The 24996-nt window shown below is 41.5% G+C and overlaps 1 protein-coding gene across 2 annotated transcripts in view; it reads right to left on the bottom strand.

Moving 5' to 3' along the window:
* Window positions 1-24996, bottom strand: part of ARID5B (AT-rich interaction domain 5B) — a 182323-nt gene that overhangs the window by 36361 nt on the left and 120966 nt on the right. The window contains exons 1-3 of one of the 2 annotated variants that reach the window (XM_040485130.1): window positions 9433-9861; window positions 7913-8025; window positions 1633-1837 (exon numbers count right to left, since the gene is read on the bottom strand). In XM_040485130.1, coding sequence (XP_040341064.1) covers window positions 1633-1837; window positions 7913-8025; window positions 9433-9436 — 322 coding nt within the window. In that variant the 5' untranslated portion in view covers window positions 9437-9861. Of the gene's footprint in view, window positions 1-1632; window positions 1838-7912; window positions 8026-9432; window positions 9862-24996 lie in introns of those variants that run through there. The other variant, XM_040485129.1, reaches the window with a different exon arrangement.

The raw sequence follows: 24996 nt of genomic DNA, 5'->3' as shown, positions 1-24996 counted from the left end.
GGTTATGGTGTCCTTGGGAAAAGTGTGGCATTTCAAAATTAGGGTTGGTCTTATTCAACCCTTAGAAAGAAGCCATTGATTAAACGGTAATATATAATGCTTCCTTCAGATAAGACCTTTGCATAATGAAGAAATAACAGCCACTTTCATACATGATTATGTTTTCAATAGAATGTCTGAAGGCAGCACTCCATTAAGAACTCATACAGTATTTCACTAACGCGTGGTGCCTTGTAGCGAGTAGGAAAACAAGTATTGCACCCTAGAAGTAGCAGGGATAGAACACATCCAAGGGAAGGAAGATCCTCATCCACAGAAGAATGGAGTCCTTAGTTCTAGTCCCCTAACTTGTCTGTGTGATGTTACAAATACATACTTTTTTAAAACAGATTTCTCTTTGCAGGTTTGCATACGTTTACGCTGTTAAACGACTGTGCCCAACTGCTGGCAATCCTGTTTGTTTGTCCCAGACACCATGGAATGGGACTGCTATGGATTTGACTCTTTTACAAGAGGGGAAAATTGAATTTCAAGTAATTCCTTGGTAAGGGAGATGGAGAATAAAATTAAAATTAAAAAAAGAAAAGGCTCTTTGACACAACACGTTGGAAAAGCCTCACTGAACCTTGCACTATTTCAAAGCTATCGAGAGCCCTGCCTCGGCCTTGATTTGATCTGAACCAATGCATAATGCAACAAAGCTGTTCATAGTACATTAATTTTACTTCTATTTCAAGCAACCAGTTTTCAGACAAACATTGTAATCATTCGTAGTTATATAAGTTTATAATGGCTGCGAGTGCTCTCTTGCAATCAGTGCCAACTGCTATTAGGTATGTAAATTGTTATGTAAAACATACAGGTTTGACATTCTTCATCAAAATGACACATGGTTTTAATCTAGGAAGATACGTTTGGAGAAAATACGATTTCAAGCCAGGGGCTCATTGCTTTGTGTGCCACAAAATCCAGACAGAGGCAAAATATATATTCAGTTGTGAAATCAGGACCGGATCTGGGTTCCTTCTCTTTTTCTATGGAATTCTGCTCAGCTATGAGTTTCCTTTTCTAGTTAAAAATTTATTACGATGCTTAAAATGTGCATGTCAAAGTAGTTCAAAATCGGGCTTTCGGTTCAAATCTGTGTCTTTCATGTTTCCTCTGAAGTCAGGTTTTTGTTATCTCTTAACAAATTTGGGGCTTAGGAAATATGTTTTCTCTTTCTGATTGTTTTGTCCACCTTTAAATGTCCTCCTCTTAAAAGCCGTCTTTTCACAGGCAACATCTGTGCCCGATAAAGCGACGTCATATTATTATCTCAGAAGAAAGGCGTGACAGACACTCAAGATTGACAAAACAGAAAATGAGAAACTTTCAACATGTCTATTTCCAGTCATAATCAGTGGATCCAAGCCTATAAATATCTCACTGCAACTGCCCCAGAAGGGAACAATGTAGCGGAAAGAGGCAAGGAGAAACATTCCTGGCCTGGATGATTTGTAGATTTAGTATAAACACAGAGAGCATCATCCCCAGATTAGGATTTCGACATAATCCTGAGTCAAAACTGTTTTCCAGTTTAAAGCATACGAGTAGCGTTGATATTTCAGAGATGAAAACAAGCATACTTACTCTGTTTAAAACCTAAATAGGGTATTCGCTCTATTGGAGTCTTCCTTTCTTTCATGTATTTATAAAGTGCCACCAGGAAAGCCTGTTCATCTGCCCTGCACTCTTCACCAATGGCAACCTTTGGTTTTTCTTCATTTGAGACTTTTTTACAGTTATTAGGGTTATTCTTCGGCTTGGACAAGGCTGACCTGGCCTCACATTTCACCTGGAAAAGGGGGGGAAAATATGCCACATCAAATCAAGTACAGCCTCAGGATGCTTACAAAGACACAGCCAGTGACAGCTTGCACTGTGTGGGAAGGGTGAACCAGTAAATTATCCTTGTCCTGAAGTAGCTTTTTAAAGGCAACACTGCATATGAATGGTCTCACACCACGGGGTAGTAAATTTCTGTAAAGGGCCAGGTAGTAAATAGTGCAGGCTTTTGGGCCAGAGAGTCTCTGTTGGAAGTACTCAACTCTAGCACGAAAGCAGTCACGGACATATAAACTAATGGGTATGGCTATGTTCCAATAAAACTTTATTTATAGAAACATGTGGTAAGGGGGCCATGGTCTGCCCAACTGTGCCAACCTCTGTTAGAGTCCTTACAAGTATGTTGATACGATTCCAGAAACAGTGTTTGCATCTGGCTGGACCATTCTTTTGCCTCCTTATACACTTTATTTTCTCAAGGGGCATCAGCTGTTAATGTCATTGAACAAAACGTGTCTTTTTAATATATAGTCCCGTATTTTGCACTTTGTATCAACGTGAAGTGTATTACTTCTTCATAGTAAACTTATCTTGTTGCTAATGTTTCCAGCAACCTGAAAAAACACTTCACCACCAGCGGATGTGGGCATCAGGAACACCAGCAAAGTCTCTACTGTCTGTCACCTGAGGGTGATGCCCAGATGCACCCTCAGTAGGTAACAAAAGGTCCCACTCTTTAATGAGGGCTTCTTGTTTTTCAGTCAGCTCTGAGAATGCTGAAGATGCTAACTTGGCAAAGGCAAGAGTAGAGGTCAGCTAAAAACCAAAGAAGAGTTAAGTGGAAAGAGCCATGATTAGAAAATAAATGGCAGTAAATGTGCCAGATGTTCTTGCTTCCACACTCTAGGGCAAATATGGAACTCGGCAACCTGAGTGGCTAACCTAAGGTCCCCTCCCCACCGCCATGTTCTACAAGAGGCCTCTGATGGGTGTTAAATATAACGCTAAGTTGCTGAGCTATTTTAATTGTAAAAAGGGGAAGTACAAAGGGTCAGACTTTGAGTTCAAATGTGCCCATGGGGAATGTGTACAGTTCGATATTCTTCACATCTCCAGATCTCACATCGGAGAGAAGAGGGCTGGGGAATTGTTATGAACAAAAATGTCCCACATATTTGACATTGTTTTCCATTTCAGATTTTTGAGCCTTCTTTTTCTTCCCCTTCAGAGTCTCCTTCCCAGGCATTAAGAATATAAAAGCCTATGCTCATCTATAAAAGGGGATGGCGTCCTCCTGTGCACAGGGGTTTTCTTCACGTTGTTCTCTTAAGGGAATATGCGAGGTTAATATCTTCAGACTGGTTCTGGAAAAAATAAAACTTCCTGTACAACTCATTCGACTGGGCCCCTAGATAAGATTATAAATTTTAAGGGGCTGGTGGAAATGGGATTAAAATAGTTTTCCACGTAGAATTTTTACCGACTGTATTTTCAAACCTTAGTACTTTGCCACATTATATTATGGCGAGCATCCTGTGAAAATTTATGTTGTCATCAGTTTTCACTGCCAAATTTTCGATGCAGTCTACAGTTCTGATGAAATCTATAATTTAATGGCTTTTTGAAATCATAAAATCATTCCAGTTTTTATCTGGATTGCCCTGGGCCTTTTGCGAGTGTGTACTATGTAGCCAGGCTCCATTCTAAGCCCTTTTTAGGTATTATCTCATTTTATGCCCATAATTCTAATGAGGCACGTTGTTATTCTCCTGTTAGAGATGCGGGGACTGAGGTACCGAGGTGATGAGTAACAGGTACAAGATCATGTCCAAGTTAGTAAGTGGTGAGTTTGGGATTGAGCTCTAGGGCCTGTGGTATCAAACACTATGATTTACTGACACTCAGAAAAAAAAATTAAATCGATAGTCAAAACGCACTTGCAATTAAAAGCATATCTTATTAGTGGGTGTTACAAAACATACAGCTTAGAAATATGATCTATCAAATGAGGAACAAAAGATGAAACTAGATGGTTTCCAAAGTATGAAACCAAAGGGCTCCGTTCCTTCTATTGTATATCGAGCAAAGGGAAGGAAACCAGTATCCACTGAGCCCTGGCAGTGAGCTGGATACGGTGCTGTGGTCTCACACAGTCCCCTGAACGTTCGTTCGTAACAATCAGAAATAACAATCATAGATTAGCTCCATTTTACAGTTGAGGAAAATGAAGCTCAGTGAGGTTATGTATTTTGTTACTTGGCGCATGGGGGGCAGAACTCTGGGTATGGACTCAGGTCTGCTTCACTCCAAATCCCAGTTTTGCCCAAACAGGAGTAGATACAAGATTTGCATATAAAACAGGCTGAGTCTTAAATGTGAAGCAATAATGGGCCATATATATATATACATATATATATATATATATATATATATATTATTAGATCAGAAGCACCACTATTAAGGGAGTATGAGGTTTCCTTCTGTGTCTAGATGGCCGCCTAGCCTTGTGCCTCAACTGTGCAGAAACACCCAGAAACAGAAGGAAAGCATGGCGGAGGTGCACAACCCAGGCCCAGAGTCATTCAGACTCCCTGCTTTGTAGAAAAGTCTCCTGGGAAAGCCAGGCTGCCACCTCCTGAACTCCATCCTGAACCTCAGTGGGCATCCCAGCAGGTGTCTCCTTGCAGGGGTGGGAGGAGGGGCACACATAGGCTTTGTAAGAAGTGAACAGTGGTTTCCTTTCTCAGACTCGCTCCATACATTTCTTGAGTTAACATAAGAGCCCCTTAGGCTATTATCCCATTTCTGGGTAGGACCTGGCCAAGTTACTTTCCACATTTTTCTCACATTTACCCCAAATATTCTCATTTTAACTTAACATTTTAATCTACTGCAGTTCCAATAGGAGCTAGTCTTCATGTTGACCTTGAGAATGCCCAATCTTTTGATGGTGACAGTTAATTACTCGATCTGTTTTTCCAACCTGAACACCTGATACTTGTTGAGTTCACTAAGAGCTTTGGGGTTTCTAAAGTGATTGAGGAAGTGCTAATTAAAGAATCCACATTTAATGTTTTCAATGAACCACCACCTATTTGATATTAACCACATCCTTTCACTGGCCTGAGTTATAACTGATCCAGCCTTCAACTGGGGCAGCAAGATGTGATGAACCAGCAAGAAAGAAGAGCCACAGTCTCATTTGGATTTGTCACTGACTTGGTAGGAGACCCTCATGTTCTTCCTCAGTAACGCAGGAAGGATAACCCCTGGGGGTCCCTGGGGGTTTGAGGACCAAACTGGATGAAAAATATTGAAGATAATGAAAGTATCACCTTTGTGAACTATCAAGAGGATGTTCCTGATTTAAATGTAAGAACATATGGCACACCATGGCTTCCCTTCTTTTGTTCCTTTTAGAATCTAACCACCTGTTATATACTTCTGGCCTTTCGAAGGGGCTTACAGAATGTGAAGAGTTATTTGCCTCTTATTGGTGGAGGCCTTCCACTAGAGGCCTGGACTGAGGGATTTTCTTGCACAGATCACCGTATGAACGGGCTTGGGCCCCCCTCTGCTGCCATAATATGATCCTAGGGAAACAGCAGGATTTGGTTGGAGACACTTTCAAGACATCCTCAGAGAACCGGTAGCCTCTTCCCGTGTGTCTTTTGCTGTCTTTGGAAAGCCATGAAATTCTCCGTCCCTTAGAAAACAGTCTTGCAAAGCTGGTTTTTATGTTCTCATTGAGAGAGTGCAAATTTTTGATGGCGACAGGCAAATGGCTGCCATTGTTCTTCCAGCCATGCACACAACAGATCCAGGAGGTTCTCCCTCTAGAGAGCTTAGTGGGGTGTAGCTGCACGAAGCTGGGATTTATCCATAGTTAGAAATGGTCTGCTTGAGACACTTTTGTAAAACTCAGTCACATAGGTCTTGGTCACAAGGCCAAACTGTCACTTGAAACACTGCTTCCAGTCCAGCAAGTGATCAGACGGTCACAGGCTGTGGTTTCCATTCCAGTGTTTCATGAGGAAAGACTCCTTGAAGACATAAATGCCTCTCTAGTGGTTGTTCTGGGCCCAGACGTGGCTTGTTCATTCTGTAGAGACTTTACATCTGTCTGTTGGTGCCAAGAGACAAGCCCACCATACTTCATACCTATTCATCTCTTTCTTCTAGTAGAACTGATCTTGCCAGGCCGGTTGAAAGCAGCCAAGGCAAAACTGTAATCCAAGAGTCTGAGGAGAGCTGGGTGTTTAGACCAGTCCACCAGTGGGAGAGTGACCCACCTCCTTGTAAAGATACTGAATGGAAGCACTGGTGGGAGGGGGTGGAAAGGGTCACTTAGAAAACCCAGGTTTGACCACTATCCCTCCTAGGAAGTCAGTGAACATCGCATACAGAGCAGGTTTGTGTTCTCTTCGGTTTTGTGGATCCTAGTGTGAGTCTTGAGCTGCCTTCCATGGTGAGAAATATTGGAGGTGCTGTTCTTTCAGATCAGTTTGTAGGAGTTTTGTAAAATTCCCAGAGGCATACTTCCTTAGTAGCTCCAAATGACATGGGAAGGAGCTTCATCCTGCTGGGCTCAGGTACAGAACATACTGGGGTAAACACATGATGTCACCTTGGAGGTATGAGGCAGGGTGCCAACATGAGACACTGGCAGTGCAAACTCTGTGCAATGCAAAGATCCTAAAACCTTCTCGCTTCATTCTATGGTATCTTGCAAACCACATCACAGGGAATAAACTGTTCCTGCTGACATTCTTCAAGACTACGGAAGCTGATAGGCAGTTCTAGGGCTGAGATGTCCAAATTACTAGAGAGTGTCATTCTTGGTACCCACGTGCACTCATTTGCAGAAGGTTAAATAAGCAGAACAAAAATAACTTTAGGGAAAGACAGATCTGTTTTTAGACAGAAAATACACATTTCTACTGGCTGATCTCTTTTTAACCCTTTGCATTCTTGGAAGCATGAAGAAACCCTAACAGAAAGGTCATCAGAACTTCCTGATATAACAATCACCTGCTAAAAATAAGATTTATAAACTGTGAATGTCTCAGATTTGCTTCCATTACACTGGGAGGAGGCTTGGCACATGTGGCAGAAAAATAGTAGACTGTCAAACCCAGAGCCGAATTCATATTTTTCTACAGCAGCATCTTCCAAATTCACCACTAGCCAAAATGGTCCATTTTCATACACTTAGTCCTTGAATCTGGAAACATAATATCAGTTGAAATCTGGTCTTCAATTCAAGTCCTAAAGGGGTTAATGCTGTCTTTGGCACAGAATCAACACCTAAGTATGAACACCCAGTAAACAGAACCGTGCAAATCTGACCAACCACCCCCACAAAAGTCAAAAGAGTGAGTCTAAAAATATGAAGTGACACTTCACCCCTCATCGTGCTCAGTCCCTCAGGTGTGCACTTTCCAGACTCCACGGAACTCTTCGGCAAAATGGGCCTGCTCCCGGAAAAAGAGTTTAGCATTTGTATTTTCCTTCTGCGTTACTGGAGATCTTTAAAAAGACATAAATGTATATATGGCTGCATGTGTACGTGTAACTCTTTTGCTATGTAGGTAAATATCTTCAGTTTTAATCTAAGGTAAATTAGAGGTGACTTTGGGAAAAAAATCACTAAAAAGCTTAATTCTAGACATTTCTAATTTCATCCTCTGTTAATCTCTGAAACATATTTAGATGAACACGTTCAGAAAGAGGATGGTTCAGCTTGGTCTATTTTTGACACAAGCAGAGTAAACTATGTCATTGTGTCACCTACTATGAAATCTCAGCTTCAATGACGTGGGCGCTTAATCATCTGTCCTTTACCCAACCGGCCAGCCTGGGAGGTGGGAAGCCTTTCTGTTGACTAATCCAAATGCCTCCACTCCCCCCTCCCCCAGCCACACAGGGGAGAGGAGGTGGCGGGAACAGACACAGAGGGCTGTGAATACCAAAGTCAGATTCTCCACTAAAAACTGCCATCAAGACACAAGAGCAGAGAGATAAAGAGAAAGAGGAAAAATAAAAAGATGCAGCCAAACGGATACCAGGGAGCAAATGACCCTACCTTGGCAACAGCTTTGCCGTCGGAATTGTTGTTAGAATCTTTAACACCACTGAACGAATCTCTTCTCTGTGGGCATGGCTTCTTTTTGCGTGGTCTGCCTTTAAGGTTTGGCGCTGAAAACAAATGAAGAACAAATTGATGTACATTTTCATGCGCGTGGGCTTCCTTACAAAAGACCATGAGTGTTACTACAGCGGTGCCCTCTAAACTGTTCAGAGAAACGTACGCATCTCATTTTATGCTCCTCTCTCTGACGGGCCGCATCTTGGTAGACTCTACAGTTCTGTACATGCTTCCCCAAGCGAATCTACTGCACTTTAACATGTCTAATCAGTGTAAATAAAATGAAGCTCTCTGCTCTCAAGGACAATGGTAAGGAAAAGGCACTTCCCTACTGTTAGAAAATAAACATGTTGAGCTGAAAGTCAACCCGAAGCCAGGCTCGGAGATTAGTCTTTGTTTTGTTTTGTATCTGTTTTTCAGAAACCTAGGTGAAATGCAAGCCCACTATGGTATCATAGTAATGTCCCGTTTCAAAACCTCTCTCTTCAAAAGTGGACACATGAGCAGTTTCTTAAATTATGATACAAATAAGTTGATATGATACAAATGAGTAGAGAGAGAGAGCTATAGAAAGAACATTCATAGTTAACAATCCAAAAAATATTCTTACAAGTATTTACTAATAATTTTGCGACCAGCATGTTTCAAATCTCAACAAATCTGGCTGATACATTTAAATCAGCATGCTCTCTTTTTCCTTCTCAATGTAGTAAGATATCGAGGGTGATTTAAAATAACTTCCAAAGATCACACTGGGGCTAGCCTGATTCTGTGAAGATTATACTTTTTGAAAGCCACAGACAAGGTGCAAAGCAGAGTTCTATTTCATCCTTGATGTTGAGCCTGAATCCCTTTAAGATCCATACAGAAAGCAGGGGGAAAAAAAGGCTGCTGTTTACCTAGTGCTCGGACTGTCCGGCATCAGCTTTCATATTTAGCTTCATCAGTCACGCAAGTCAAGCAAAATTAAAACAAACCGTGAAACAAGCAGCCCTTGAACGGTTCCAAACTAGTGAATTGTACCCTGAGCAGTTTTTCCCAGCCCTTTCGAGGTACCCGCGCGCTTTTTTATTGCTTAAAGATAGGATTACGACGGTGCCAATCTGAACCACTGGAACGCTCTTAATTGTTGTTAATCTTACATCACACATTTAACCAGTGGTTTTAGGACATTTTACACTCTGCTCCTCAACATGACTCCCGCGCCCTCGCTTTTCTACCGTGGATAACAGTTGTGCTGTTGGTAAAGCCCAGAAGAGCAGAGCTGCCTTTCTAGCCCGGCAAAAGTTTAAAAAGTGGCTGTGGGGCTCTGGCTCCCCCTCCCAAACCCGTTCCCCTCTCTTCTCCCCCCCACCCCAGACGGGTGTCCAGAAGTCCACCCCCGAAAGCCAGCCTGGAGTTATCACAGGTAAACACCCTCACAGACAAAAATCAAGCAAAGAGAAAGTAGCGATTACCCATTCCAGTCGACAAACATCTGCCTGAGGATGTCTGTGCTCATGAAAGCTACAGCATGTGACTGCTTCCCGGCCACGTCCCTGGAAGTCTTGACTTGGTGTGGATGTCAGCTTCCCTCCCAACGCGAACGCAAGTGCAAGCTGCCAGGCTCAGCGCTGTGCTTACGACTCCCCTCCCCCGGCAGCTCCATTACTCATGTAAACACACAGCAGTGACTAGCACGGAGTGTGTGGGATGAGCTCTGAGGACTTTGCCGAGTTGCCAGACTGGCAGGGAGGGCTCTGCTCTCTCCCCCTCCCTGCACTGCCTTGGTGATTTCATCGGGCCTGTGTTGTGGATCCTGACCTCCTGCTCTCCTGTCACAGCCTAATGCCACCTTCCATGAACTGCCCCGGTCCTCAGCCTGGAGCCAGGGCGTGGACTATTTTGGTGTCGTGCAGAAGTGTTTCCACAACGACTTAAGTGCTAAGACTTTAATGACCGCGAGGGAATGATGTACTTTCATGTCCCTTATCAAAATAATAGCCTAGCAGAAAGCTGACCGAGAGACAAACAGAACTTAGGGTAGGTCTGAGACATTTCATTAAAAGCAACAAAACAATATCGCCTCCGTTCTCAGATTTGTTAACTGTGGTCTCTCCTTCCTAACATTTTGGCAAAAAAAGACCTCCAAAACATTTAAACCTAAAAGCATTTATTTCCAGAAGAGCTTTCAAATCCCAAAGGCCTTTTAGATAGAACTTGTACTGAACAGGCTGTTTTAAATAAAGGCAAAGGTTCCGGGAACCGACAATAAAGTCATCCTCAAATCGGGTCTATTTTCTCCATTCTTTGAGCTGTTTTCAGAACCCAGAAAAGCACATGTGCCCTTCCCCAACAGATTCTGAGAATCGTAAATTTAGAACAGGCTAGCACCTAATATTCTGGTCACACAAACTTAAACTCTCAATGGGATTTGATCAAGAGAAAAAGCCTTTTGTTCCTAATGAGGCAAGTCGCTGACATTTCAGGTAGGCTGGGCAAATCCCACCAATCACTCAAGCCTCAAACTCAAATATCTCTTCTCCTTTCCCCTCTGCCCTCCTTTTTCCGACTTTCTCTCATGGACGGTATCACTGTATTCTTTGTACTTTAGTTGGGTTTTATGGCTTATTATTATCCTAAATTGGAGAGTCCTTAAGGGCAGGACCATGTCAGACTCATCTCTCACCTGCCCAGCACACACCCAGGAGGCGGCATTACATAATATAAATCTGTTGAATGAATAAGTGACTAATGGAAATAAAGATGCCCACATGTAACTCCTTCAAGTCTTCGAGCCGGACCCACACACTTGGCCTTGTGCATACCTGTCATGTTGGGCACCTGTAAACCTCTGCTCGCCTTTACTATTTACACTTGAGCTCTGGGAACATAACCCAATGACCAGGAAGTTTGCTCTGGGAATTGAGACCGAAAACCTAAGGCCTTTGGTTCCCGATGACTGTTAAGCCTTTGTGTCTGGCATCTTAGATGAGCTGTGATCTTGTACCCAGTGTAACCAGTGCCCTGATGAGCAGATGTTCAAAGTCCCAGGGAGAACAGAGCATGCAGAACTGGATGGGAGCCCCCATAACACAATTTGAAACCTTTTAGATCCATAAGACCCTGGGCAAAGCTTTGGGACCGAGGAGCTGGCTTTTGGGGGCGGGGGGAGTAAAAATTCTGGTCCCTGGGCTACTTTTGTTTTTCTTACAGAGTCAAGAAAACAAATCATTTGCAAGGGAAGTGAGTAAAAACAAATGCTTTATGGTGTGGTGGTGTTCAGGAGTGCGGGAGGCCAGCAGTACACTTATTGATAGCATAACTGGGTCTAGTTAGATCCGCTACGGAACAAACTAGTGTGAAGCAATAAATGCTCGCTTACTTTTGCATGTGTATATAATCCATGCTTATTCACAGAATTCAGTCAATGTTTTCAATATTACACATGAATAATAACAATAGCTGGTATTTATTGTGCACTTTCTCTGTGCCAGTCAGCACTTTGCATACAATACTCATTTAAAATTCACAGCAAACCAGCGGGAAGGCGCCATTATTATCCCCATTTTCCAGACCAGGAAACTGAGACAGCCATGGAATTAGTTGTTTTAGGTCATGCAACTGGTTACTGGTAACAGGATCCAACGCGGGCAACTGGACTTTATCCAACATCCCTGCTTTAAGTAACTTCTAACAGACACACACACTCAGTCTGTCTCATAATGAGATATTTATATTATTAACTTGGGCCGGCAGTCACCAGGGAGCTTTCCCTAAATGAAAACAGTCAAATACCACGACACAGTACAAGGGAACTAAAAGCCCATCTCAGGCAGCAAACAGCATCCTCCAGACTTGAGGCAGGGTAGGGTCCCCATCAATCCTGACTCAGCAGTAGGTGACAGACTTCCACTAACGCTGCACAGTTCCAATAAAAACTTCGTGTGCCACACACATCACCCCTTTGTAGGGGGCCACTGACTATTCTGCCCACTGCAGAAGAACAGTGAAAGATCTCTGTGGTTTTAAAAAAAGAAAATCTTTCCTCTCTGACTGCCCATCTGTTCCTCTTACTCAGGGCCATGAAATTAACAAGTATTCACCTTTGTGAAGTCACTGCTATTTCTATAGGCATTAATCCCAGGAGAGTCGGCAACCGGCCACTTTGACATCTCATCCACATCTCATCCACGTGTTTTGTCTTCTCCTTTTTTAAAACTCATTCAAATATCAATAAAATATAGCTTTCTTAAAGACAATATAGCAAAACAAGGTTTTTGTTTGTTTGTTTTCTTAAAGCATCTAAAGTTCAGAGTTTCCAGGCATTCGTTTATATATTCACTTGTCTATGGGTTTTGCCAAAGTTATGTGTCAGGACAGCACAGGTGTGGGAAACTTTCAGCTCAACCCCAACCCTTGAAATAATAATAATAAAACAAAGGAAATGTAACCAGTTACTGGCAAAGTAAATTGCTTTTGGCTTAAACGTCCCTGTTTTTTTTCTACTGTGTTCTTCCTGTCATGACCGTCTCTCTTTTTTTATAACATTTATGCTCTTGGAAATACCACGAAGATAAACTGCTATAAAAGCTGGATTGACTCATCAGTTAACAACTCTTTCTTCTCATTTTGCAGAGACGATTTTGTTGCCAGCGCAGCTCCATATTCTCTCGAGAAATTCTTTGTGAGCTTCCACTTAGAGATAGGACTTGCTTGTTGGTGGGGGACTGCAATTAGGAGGATGGAAAACCAGGCATCATTTTCTTAAGAGGCTGACCCCCTAGGGTCAATATCTAGAGGAAGTTGGCAGAGCGTTAACTCACTTGATTTGCAAGTTGTGCGTGCGTGTCCGCACTCGGGTGTGTGTGCGTGTGTGTGTGTGTGTGTGTGTGTGTGTGTGTGTGTGTGTTTTAAACACCAAACACAAGCCAGAAAACTAAAGTCCACTGACTGATGCATTAGGGACTGAGAAACATTGGTCCATGTATAATGCACATTGCTGATAATACTTTGCATTTCTGTAATGCCTTTCCTCTGAGGACCTCAATTCTCTGCTACATTTTCTTTGTAGACAATAATCTTAAAATACTCTGGCAAGTTTCAGCATGGAGCTTTGCTCTTGCTGGAAAAAAAAAATACCCTAATTTAGTTATCATTTACTGTGTTCTATTTTCAATGTTTCCCTTTTGACTATTTAGAAACTTCCTCTTTCACTACAACAAAAATAGGATGAGTGTTTTTAAAGTTATTAATGTATGACTAAAAGATTTAGAAACCAAGAATGGCAGAAAGCTTGATCAGAGCCACTCCTGAAATTTATGGGTGTAATAAAGGAGAGCCATTTCACAGATAATCTCTTATAGAATTTCAGTTTTCAAATACTTGGAAAAAAAGAAAAGAAAAACAGAAGCTCTCAGCCCTCGTTTTGGCTTTAGCTTACAGCCAACATTTTTATTTTAAAAATTCATAAATGATACCCTTAAATGTTTGTTTCAAATCCACAGCATTTCCGTATACTCACTACCCCGCACCTAATAGAGCGGTGCCAGGAATCTGTGGTTGCTAGTACTTAACGTCTGTTAATTAGTTGAATCTTTCTGTGAATTCACAGGGCGTTAATTACATATAGATTTAAAAATTTTCAAGTTTACTTTTATTCTGTTTTCCTATAAACAATCTTCTAGGACCAACAGGAATGTTGGAGAAGCAACTGTGTTATATAAGAAACGAGCACCCGGGACCACAGGCCAGCAAAACTCTATCTTGTGTGGTGTTCTAACCTTAAATGATGACTTCAAAGCAATAGGCAAGGTAAAACAAACAAAAAAAAACCAAACAAACCAAAACACTGCAAGAATGTTATCGCTTTCTGTAACTGTTCTGACAGTTCCCTTTTCAAGAGTAATTTTTTTTCTTAAATAAAGCCATGAAAAATAATAATTTAGAGTCATGAACCGAGACTAGACCTGGCCACAGATGCTCTCACTCTCAAATGTCCCCGAGACCACACAGCCCTGAACAGCGAAGGCTGCACCTGCCCCAGAGGGATGATCACACTGCCACTCTGGATGTCATGGCCGCCTTGAGTTTCCAAGTGTGCTTTAGACCTGGTGTGGTTTGGACCACAGTGTCCATAACAACAATTTAGCATTTCCAATGCACTACACTCTCTCAGAACCCAGATCCACTTCCACCTCCTGTGAAGGGTGAGCAGTGATGTTGTTAGAAAGGGGGGGGTGGGGGAAAGACATGAAGCAGACTTTACATGAGGTCCAACCACTTTGGCTCATGGTCAAAATCACTGAGATCCCCACGAGTCACTAATGAGAGTGGAATGTATTAGTGCGTTTGTCATACCTGGCGGCTTTGGCGGCTTAAGTCCAAAACAGCCATGGACTTCATTGACTGCTCAACAAACCATGTACGTAAACACTCTTGTAATCCCTTCCAAAACATGCCCGTCTTACTCACTCTTTGCTTCATACTTGTGAATGCTGCAGCAATTGTTAATGCCCCTGATCAAAGTTTTAGTAATTTCATAGGCATGTGATTTGCATAGCTATTTCCTGATCCGCCTTCTCTCTGCCCTGGAGGTCTTCATTTCTCAGAAACATTTAAAAACACAGATTATTTGACTTATCCCCTTCCCCCACCCTATAAACAGAACTCGATTTGCTAGCTCATCTGTATTGCTAATTGGTTTGAAAGCATGTGACTCCACGCATTCTTGCCATTAAAACACAAGCAAACCTCTTTTTTAGTCAGGTTTTACCAGCAGTGACAGGCAGATTTCTATCTTTATTTCCCCTCTGTGTCTTGAGGAGGAGAGAAATTTAAATGCCCAAATGTTATCTCTATATTATTCTGAAACAATGTAGTGAGTTCCAAAGGAATGCAGAAATGTTCTAGAAGTATAGAATAGGCTTGTCTACAAGGGCCTTGGCAAAGAAGAAAGGGATCGCAGACACTTTTCACTACCACTTGCAGAATGAGAGGAAAATCTGGGAGTGAAATCAAGGTGCGGAGTGAAGAAAGATTCTGGGTTTTCAGAAGACGGACTTTCTAAGGAGAGAATTCTGGAAATAGGGAAGAAAATGGAAATCCATGCTTGACCTTTCAAACGCTCACCTTCCCTTTGGTTTGTTCTGGCTAGGCCCAGTAGCCTTTATGGAAACCATTCTCAGCGAAAGGTCCCCTTCAGGACCTGCTGAAGGGGCAGAGGGGGTGGCTCCCAGGTGTCCCACAAATGTTTGTCTCTGAGGGTATGAGATCTATGTACCATGGCATCAGGAGCCAATGGAAGACTCTTTTGCCTTCAAAGTACGAAATTTACAATTCTGTAAAGAAACATCAGAGCAGGGCTGCCTTGGTGGCTCAGTCGGGTAAGCGTCCGACTCTTGGTTTTGGCTCAGGTCATGATCTTGTGGTTTTGTGGGTTTGAGCCCCACATTGAGCTCTGTGCCGACAGCACGGAGCCTGCTTGGGATTCTCTCTCCCCTTTCCTCTGCCCCTGCCCCACTCGTGCTGTGTGTGTCTCTTTCGGGATGAATAAACTTAAAAAAAGAAAAAGAAAAAGAAACATCAGGGCAGAGTGGATGCCTGAGGACTTAGCTTGGTACATGGAGTACAGGTGGTGGTGTGGTCCAGGTGTTACTACTGAGCACAAAAGGTCTGATTTCTTGCCCCCAGCTGCAAGATCTTGTCATGAAGTCAGGTCTCGTCATGAAGTGGCAAACCCAGCAAAACCAAAAAGGGCCTCTAAAAATGCCACAGGGTCTCAAACTTCTACTTTCACATCTACCCAGCAACTCATTTCTCCTGCTATATTCTTCTCCCTGGATGCCTGGTGCCCATGGTCCCTTTTTCAGGCCCTGGGTCCCAGCCTCCTCTCTTAATGGAGAAGACCATGTTGGGTGTTGAGGAAAAACCTGCATGAAAGCTGTTAATAATTAGATGAAGTGCATTGTTTCAATGCTTACTATGTACTTTTTCTTAAGATTTTGAAATAACTTATGTTTCCATTTTTTGAAAACTATTCCATGAACAGATTTAGTTGTTCTTTGTATGATTGTCTGTAAGAATAGAATATTAATTTAAGATACTTGTTTTTTTTAAGTTTTAGGCTATTTTAAAGATCCAGTTTGAAAATACTTCTTAAGGACATTTTGATTTCTATAATTTATGAAATGTATAAAGATAGGACCTCTTAAACATAGAGACTTTTTGTCTCTGTCTCTCTTTTTTCTTTTTGTTACAACCAATAGACCCGCTCATTCTAGTACATGATTGATATGTTCTGTGGTGTTACTATTGAGCATGACAGCACAGAAGTGAAAGTTACATGTTTTGTGTTGAGCAGCCTTGCAAGGGGCAGCAAATATCAGAGCAGTTTTTAAACTCTCTATAAACAACATTCTTGGTCAGCCATTTCTCCAGGTTTGGAAATGAGATATTCCATTTTCAACATTGAGGATAATTGATTTGCTACATCTCTCAAGAAAACATTCCCTACTTGGAAATAAGTAAAAGAGACATTGTGTGTGTGTGTGTGTGTGTGTGTGTGTGTGTGTGTGTGTGTGTGTGAGTGCATGTGTGGTTTAGCATGGAGATATTTAACTTTGTCAGACTTGGACTAATATGTTATGAGAGACATTTCAGGTTTTCAAACACATACACATAAGAAAAAGTAAAAGGTCATCAAGTAATAGGCTTCCAATCTCTTTTTTAAAAGATCCCAAAAGGAATTTGTACTTAAAAGGGAGTTTTCACTTTCTTTATGCTTTTTCTATCTTTCAGAAAGAATAATTGAAAAAGGATAGTCTCTTACTTAAAAAATAAAAAAAGATGACTATTGTAGTTTGTCTGAGACTTACACATTTTTCTTTCTCACATTAAGCCTTCCCATCCCTTTTTCCCTTTCCAAGCTACCAGTGGCATCTCTGAGCTTCATTTGTTTGTGGGTACATACAAGCCCCGATACCAGAAAACAACTTCAATCGCTTTCCTGCGATACCAAGGAACTCCTAGACCCACAGCAGAGAACAGTGTGTGTGTTGGAGCAGAGTGGAGTGAGGGTCCAGAATGAGGACAGCAAGGGTCTGGGCTGTGTGTGTAGAGTCAGGGCAAGCTAGAGTGCTCCGTCAGTGGGAGTGGGTGTGTGTCACCTTCTGGAGAAACACAGACAGATAACTACATCAGAAATCCTAATGTAAATCTTACAATGAACAAGAAGAGTACGCAGAAGAGGTTAGAACTGCTTCTCATTTTTTTTCAGTGTAAGAAAAAAATGTTTCTATAACTGTTTAGAGCTGCTCTATGTAACACAGCCACCTGTAGCCACGTGGGGCTACTGAGCACTGGAAATATGTCCAGTACAAAGCTAAGACTTTCCACGAGCATAAAATACACACTGGATTTCCAGGACAATATATAAAATGTAAAATATCTCATTAATGACATTTTATAGATTACATATCAAAATGATATGTTGAAGATACTGGATTAAATAAAATACATTATTAAAATAATTCTACCTGTTTCTTTGTACCTTTTGAAATGAGGTTACTAGAAAATTTTAAGTTACATGTGGCTTGCATTATCTTTCTTTTGGGGGATGCTGGTTCAGTCAGTTCAATGTCATGATTATAGATACGTCCTTGGAAATGTGTTAAAGAGTAGACAGAACGAGATTAACATCTGAAGCGGGAATAATCAGCAAGAGCGTTGATTCAAAGTTTCAGTGAAATTTAGGGTTTTATTTGCTGTTATATGCAGGAGAGTCATACACAGATGTTAGTATCTGAGAATTTTGCTGAACCTGAGGTGTTTCCTTAGTAAAATTCAAATCTGGTAATCATTGACTCAAGGTTACTCAATGGCCCCAGTGAAGATATTATTTCATTAACTTCCTTAACTGATATGTCAAAGCAAATGTTAAGCCTTGACAGGACACTTGGGGAGAAGAGGGAAGAGACAGAGAAAAAGAGAAACTGTCTAATTATTAATTTTACTAACTGTTCTCTCCAGCTACCAATGTGGGTTGGGTGTAATGTAAGCCATTTGCAAACTGAGTAAGAGAAAATAGATCTTCAGTGATTTCAGCTAGTTGTTAGGTGGAATCTTCTTAACCACAAATTATTGAATAAATTCATGGTCTAGCTGTGTTTTTCTTTTTGGAGATTGCATTTGCAAGTAAGAAAAGCGATCGGATATAGTCAGTCCTCAAGTCAACCAAGGGCATGGCCTTCTTGGCTTTCCCAAGGTGCTTCAACTCCCATGGTTTTAGACAACAAAAAGTGAGATTATTCATTGAAGACAAGCACTCCAATAAACCCAGAAAAGCTGACAGAACAAAAAGGTCTGAACTCTAGGGGGCAGAGGAGGAGACACATTCTTTCCCCATTCATTCTTAGCACTAGGAGCCTCTGGGGTGTCACTCTAAGAAGACAGCAGCTGCCCAGTGGCCACCTGGCTCCATGTCCCAGCCTCTCAAATAACTGGTCACAGTAGCTGAAATCAAAGCCTATTCGCTCCACCCCTCACCTTTGGATTCCTGTTGCAGCAACAACACAGAAACAGAACTAGCAGTTAACAGCTCTCCAAATACAACAGGCCAATCAAAGGGCTACACATCCACCTGGATTCTTTTATGGAACCTTACCCCCCCCCTTTTAGGGTTCCCATTGTAAAAATAAAAGAACAGCAATGGCAGCAATGGAAATAAGCTTAGGAAATATTTTCTTTTCTTAGAAGGCAAGAGTTGCTATAGCTCTTAAGGCAGTAACATGCAGAGAGATTAAGACCAAATCCCTGCAAAAGCAACAAATTGTGCAGTGAATATTATACGTTCTCCTGTGTGGTACCTATAACATTTTTAAAACGAAGTTATCTGGCAGATTCCACCTTCATCCAGTGAAGCAGTCTGCACACCTCTGGTATGTTTCTAATATCTAACTTTAGCAGTATTTGTCTTTGTCCTCCAAACTTTTTTATAGCACATGGTATGCATATTTCAGCATCCAACATTATTAACTCATGACCAACTGTCAGTTGATGGTTATCTAACACATGGGGTCTCCCAAAAAGGATCCTTATTTGGGCAAAAGCTCTTGTCTGCACCAGTCTGTCTATATTTCCCCTCAGAAGAACTTTATTTGGATTATTACTCGTTGTTCGTGGAAACTCAGAGGCTGCATGTGTGGCAATCGGAAGGCGGGGAAATAAATCCTTAGCAAGTTAAAAACACTTAGCTGATATTAAAACCATTTCTAGCTTTGTTAGCTTGAAAGTAAACTCTTGGTTGCCCTCTTGTGGTGAATCTATGTGATGTGGTGGGAAGACCATAAAAACCCAGAAACTAACAGAGTTTAATCAAATACAGGTAAGAACATTCATCCTTGACAGAAACACTCACAAATCACAACCTTATGTTGCTGTATATGTTTTAGAATGTACATTTAGCAGCCCTCCCATGCAGAGGGGATGGAGGTGGGGGACGGGGGTTGGGAGGGGGTGACTCATAATATGGAAATTAGAACTGTCATCCTAGTATACAATGACTTCACTATGTTTACTACCATAACTCTTATATATGTGGCAAATTGATCTTTATGAGATTTAGAAACGTCAAAAAAATCATACCCACATTTTAAAAGTTCCTTCATAACCAAAAATAGACTGATGTTCCAACTGGTTTGGAATTATAGGAACCAAGGAAAGAAGTCTGAATAATTCCCTAATATGGAAGAAAATCACTTTAAAAAAATAAGGAAAAGTTTATTTGTTTTTGACAATAGGCAACATATGGAAACTTGGAATTTACAGAACCAAGTATAGGTACACAGTTCATTCGTATCCTCTAAAGATAAAATTTTATAAAAGTCTGAACTCCAAATTTAATAAATGGTTGGTTACTCAATTTGGTATTTAATTTTAATTTTTAAAAACAGCATTTAAAATTTCTGCTGTATGCTTTTTCGACAATTTCCTGCCTAACAGGCCCATCCCCACAAAGCAAACAAACCTGGTATTAAAACAGACTGAGCAGCTTAAGAAAAAGCTGGGGGCAAAGTACATAAGAACATAAACTATTTTTCATCATATTACTAGCAAATGTACCATTTCCCTTTTTATGTGTCTTCTCTTCAGATAAAAGCCGCTCCTCTAACCTGCATTAACAAAAATGCTCTGTATTTCTAATATGAGTTTAATACGAGTTTAGGGGCAGAGTAATCTAACTTGGCTTTTCCACTCACACGTGGAAATTCAGTTTTGCAACAACAGTTGTTTGGGTCTGTCTTTGAATTAGCAAAGTTCTTAAAGTAATTTTACTATAAAATTAAACAGCTGTGAGTTCTTTAGCAAACATGATGATTCTTGTTCTTCTTTGTACTATTGTGCAAGCTTGAATACCCTTTCTTTCATGTCTTTTTATACCAAAATGAATTCCCTAGTTAGCCTTGTTTAGCTTAAAAAAAATAATATTAAAGAAGGGGGAGGGATTTGCTGACCTCTGAAATCCATCAGAATTTAAGCAGAGGGCGTTTACACAAGGTGCACACTCAAAAGGGCTTTTGTTTCATTCCTATTATGGAATGGAAAATTATATTCTGTTCCGATATAAAGCTAATCTGTGTGCACAATGAAGCTGTTTGCCAATATTCCTGTGGAGCAAGGCACCTTATGCCTATTTTGCAGATGAGAAAATCGAAACCTCGAGAAATGGTAAGGAGGCGAGAAATGAAGACATTCATAGAGGCTGGAATTAAATTTAGAATTTGACTCCTAGCCCAGGACTCTAACCACGTGAGGGCTCTGACTCTTTGGAATCAACAGAAGAGCAATTTTAAAACATTCTTTTGACATTATTAACCACAGCCTCAGGGCTCAGGGAAGTGGGGGTGGGGGCGGAGCCTGGAAACAATGCAGAGCTGCTAGGTGACAGCCTCTTGCAACATGACTAATAAAATGGGTTACTTGATCCATACTGCTATATATTCTAGGAATGTTCAGAGGCTTAATGATTCTCTTTGTATCTTGAAAAATTAAAATCTAGATTTGAGGGCTAGTGTAGATGACCTCCTAAAATGCAGAGGCAGAGAATCATTACAAGACATTAATTAAGTATAGGGGCATCTGGGTGGCTCAGTAGGTTGAGCTTCTGACTCTTGATTTCGGCTCAGGTCACGATTTCATGGTTCACGGGATCGAGCCCCACATCAGGCTCTGAGCTGATAGTGTGGAGCCTGCTTGAGATTCTCTCTCTGTTTCTCTGCCCCTGCCCTGCTTGCACACACACTCTCTCTCTCTGTCTCAAAATAAATAAACTTAAAAAAAAAAAAAAAGACATGAAGTATAGAAAGTGGTTCTTGGCTTTTCACATGAATTTGGAGCCAAAGATCATTGCTAGGAGTTGGTGAATCCACAGATGTTACGACTGCAGAATTCTTCATTCAAGAAACTTATAAAGTGTTGGAATTCCCAAGTTTAAGAAGAACCTCAGCTACCACTAATCCAAAGTCTTATTTTACACATCAGAAAAGGGAGGCCCAGAGAGTCTGCAATTTTGTCTGAAGTCACACAGCTAGTGGCAGAGCTGTGATAGACACTGGCGTCTGTTGGCTGCGTGGGATCAGCAGCAGTGACTTACCAGCAGATGGCTTTTCAATGGGCCCTGATTACCTCCTCTTGGGTCTCTGCAGGGCGAGCTCTGTCATCCCAGAGCACATTACTAAAACACACTTCCCAAGGAATTGCAATTAATAAAGTCAAATGGGAGCTGACAAGGACATTCCCACTGTGTTCAAATGCCAAAACATACAACTGAGAAAGCTCACTTGGAGTGCACAGCCTGTGGGTCCTCCTGGCGAAACTTCTGTATACCACAGAGAAAGTGTGCTCAGACCCAAATGGGAGGGACTAAGAGGCAAGCACGTGGGACGCCATTGGGGCAATACTCCAGCATTTGGCATCAGTGCCTGCCACCTGCTTGCTTTTGTTGGGCTGTGCTGAAGAACGAAGGGGGCCTCCTTGGTTGAGGAAAGGCCTGGGGAATTCAGGACTTTCAGGAGTCTGGAGAAAGGACCACAGCAGACCTTGCTTTGGAGTGACCTCGCCCTATCTTCCAACAATTAACAAATGCCTTAGAGGTTGCAAGCACCTCTCATGGCTTCACCCCTGCGTACCCATGCTCACAGGCTTCCCTCTGATGATACCCTTCCTTCTTCACCCTTGTCCTTCTTGCTCCAACTCTTACTTTTTCTCCTAGACCAGCACTGGGCATCACACCCACTAAAATGTGTCCTTATTCTCCTCACCTCCAGCTGGAGGAGGAACCATTTGTCAGTAGCTTCGACATCAAGCATCCTTCTACCCTAGCCCCTATCATCCCATATTCAACTTGTAGGTCTCTCTCCCTCACCAGACTCTGTCTTGGTCACTGTAATATCGCTATAGTAGGTGCTCAATAGATGTTCACTGAACAAGTAACTCTCTCTGTACTGTATTCTGAAAGCCCTGTCTGGTACTTGGTAAGAGTCTAATAAATGTTTATTAAACCGAACTCCTGATCCCACTGGAGAAAATAAACAACCTCTGAAGAGGGCAAGATGGCCGGGTTATCCCTGGTGGCTCACCTTCCTGTCTGTAGCACCTTCCACTGGTCACAATTACAATTAATAAAGAGAAAGCATGTATCCCCACATTATGTAACTCTGAGACCCAGCTTTGTCAATCACTTAAACACTTAACAGGCCCTATCTGTGAATCTATAGACCTGACCTGGTTTGCCAAACTCTCCAACCCACAGAGATGCTGGCTCTCCTGGAGAACCCTCAACAGGGAAGAAATCAGTGACACCTAAGAGAAATTAAGTTCCCTGGGGAAGATAAGATGGCAGCCTGCCTAGTGAGAATTACTTTTTAAGGAACCCCATCCCTGCAAAGCTGCCTAAAAAAATGTGCCTTCAGACAAAAGTCGGGGCAAATCCATAATGTAGAGATTAAATTTAAATTCCAATAAAGATTTTTAACAAAGGGATCAATAGAATAGGAGATTGATCTTCAGTTAAAAGTTCCCAGTAATGGGATAGTCCAGAAATTTCATAAATAATGCTTTTATCTTGATTGCAAAATAATCCCCTGCCACAAAAACAAGGCGAATCAAGGTAGGAAATTGTTCAGCGGGAATTAAAATGTCACACTTTACACAGAATAAAGCATTGCAATCACCAGGAAAACACACATTGCAAATGTGTTAACACAAAATTACATACATCACTTAATTATATAAGCGCATAGCTCCGAGTAACCCATTAGCTAAACATGTCGGGCTGCGGTTGAATATATACATGCAATATTTTTAGCACAGAGGGGATGTAACTATGTCAGGCCTGGCACCATAAAGCCTGAGATGGCAAGTGCTATTAAACTGAGATGCAATCATGTTGAAAAGGAAACATGAACAAACAGCAGACAATTGAGAAGAAAATACAGTGAGCTTGTGTTCTACTACATGTGCTTTCCAAAACCTTATATAACTATTCATTGTCTATTTCGTCTGGCTTGCATCCCGGGTTTGTTCTATGCTATACTAATTTTATAATAATAAACTGCTACACCAGTCTTATGAAATCACGCACGCAGAGAGGTTGCAGATGACATTACATCTGATTATCTTCGCCAGCAAAGGACACTGTTCTGAAATTAAACACAGTCTCATGCAAAATAATCTACTTTGTTTAAAATGTCCCCTAGAGTTTGCTTCTGAAAAAGCGATACAGCGTCTCTCCTTTCATCTCCAAAACACTGGCGAAGTTGGTGAAATTGCTGCTGGATCCAGAAGTTTCACTAGGAGGTAAAGAGGGCCCTTGGAAAGCAGGTAGCTGTGCATTTACTTCACAGACCAGGCAATCATATGACCCTAGGCAAATCATCAGCTCTCTCTGGGGTTGAATACGCTCATTTATCAAAATGGGACTCTATCTCTATCTTGCAAGGTTAGGAATTGCAGACAAAGACTATAAATGAGATAAAATGAAGCAACATGTCTGGCACATTATTCGGGACCTAGAAGACACTAATTAGTGGTGGATGCCATTATTATTACTATTACTGCACACATACTATCATATGCACAGACACAAGGAAATCATGCATCACTTCAAGCTTTTTGAGAGGCCAGTGGTTCTCCAGTGGGAGAGTTATTGATACTCTGGATACACCTGAACCTTCAGCACAGAGATAAGCACCTTACAGAACCCAAGAATAAGGAATAAATACAATGAAAGCTAGAAGATCATTTGACACAAGCCCTGGGTATACCTCATTGGAGGCTGACTCCTGTCTACTCTGGCAGAGCCTTTCATCATAGAGGCAATAAGTAGGTTGTTAAAAGAGGAGAACATGTCTTGGTAATAATGGATTCTAGGTTTTAGACCAATTTAGATCTCCAAAGAAAAAGTCAAGTCAGGAAATTACCACACAGTAAAGTGTTGCCTAAGTAGAATAAAAAAAAACAACATTGAGATGAAAATAAAAAGGAGACTATGCTAAGCACCTTCATTCTCTGCATTAATTGTTGAACATTTCTGAGGCCCCCAGGCTCAGCAGGATCCCCTATATCTTGGAATCACCATACAGAGGACTCTGCACATTGTAGGAGCTCGAGAAATAGACACAAAATTGAATGGAATTGAATATGGCAGGCCAAGAAGAAAAGCAATCTATTGTTTATGGCTGTCCCAGTACACACGAATCTATGGGAAGGTTTAAACCGAGGCAGGGTGCAAGGTTTTTCCTCTGGAGTTTCTATAAGAACATTTCCCTGAATCAAATCTTGGTTTAAACAAGGCCATTATGTGGCCAAAGGGAAGAGTAGATTCCATCCATATGAAAGTCATGGAAGGCCACTTAGGGGGAAACAAGAGTCACTTAAGAAGCAGTTGAGGTCCTGATTTCTTACTGACCGAACCAAGTCCTGGTTTTGCTTCTAACATCTACTATTTGTTGACTCAATAAATATTTGTTGCATTGCCAGCATAT

Source organism: Herpailurus yagouaroundi, unplaced genomic scaffold (genome assembly GCF_014898765.1).
Source record: "Herpailurus yagouaroundi ecotype Mexico unplaced genomic scaffold, PumYag 163, whole genome shotgun sequence".
Taxonomy (NCBI): domain Eukaryota; kingdom Metazoa; phylum Chordata; class Mammalia; order Carnivora; family Felidae; genus Herpailurus; species Herpailurus yagouaroundi.
This window is presented reverse-complemented; position numbering and strand designations above follow the sequence as displayed.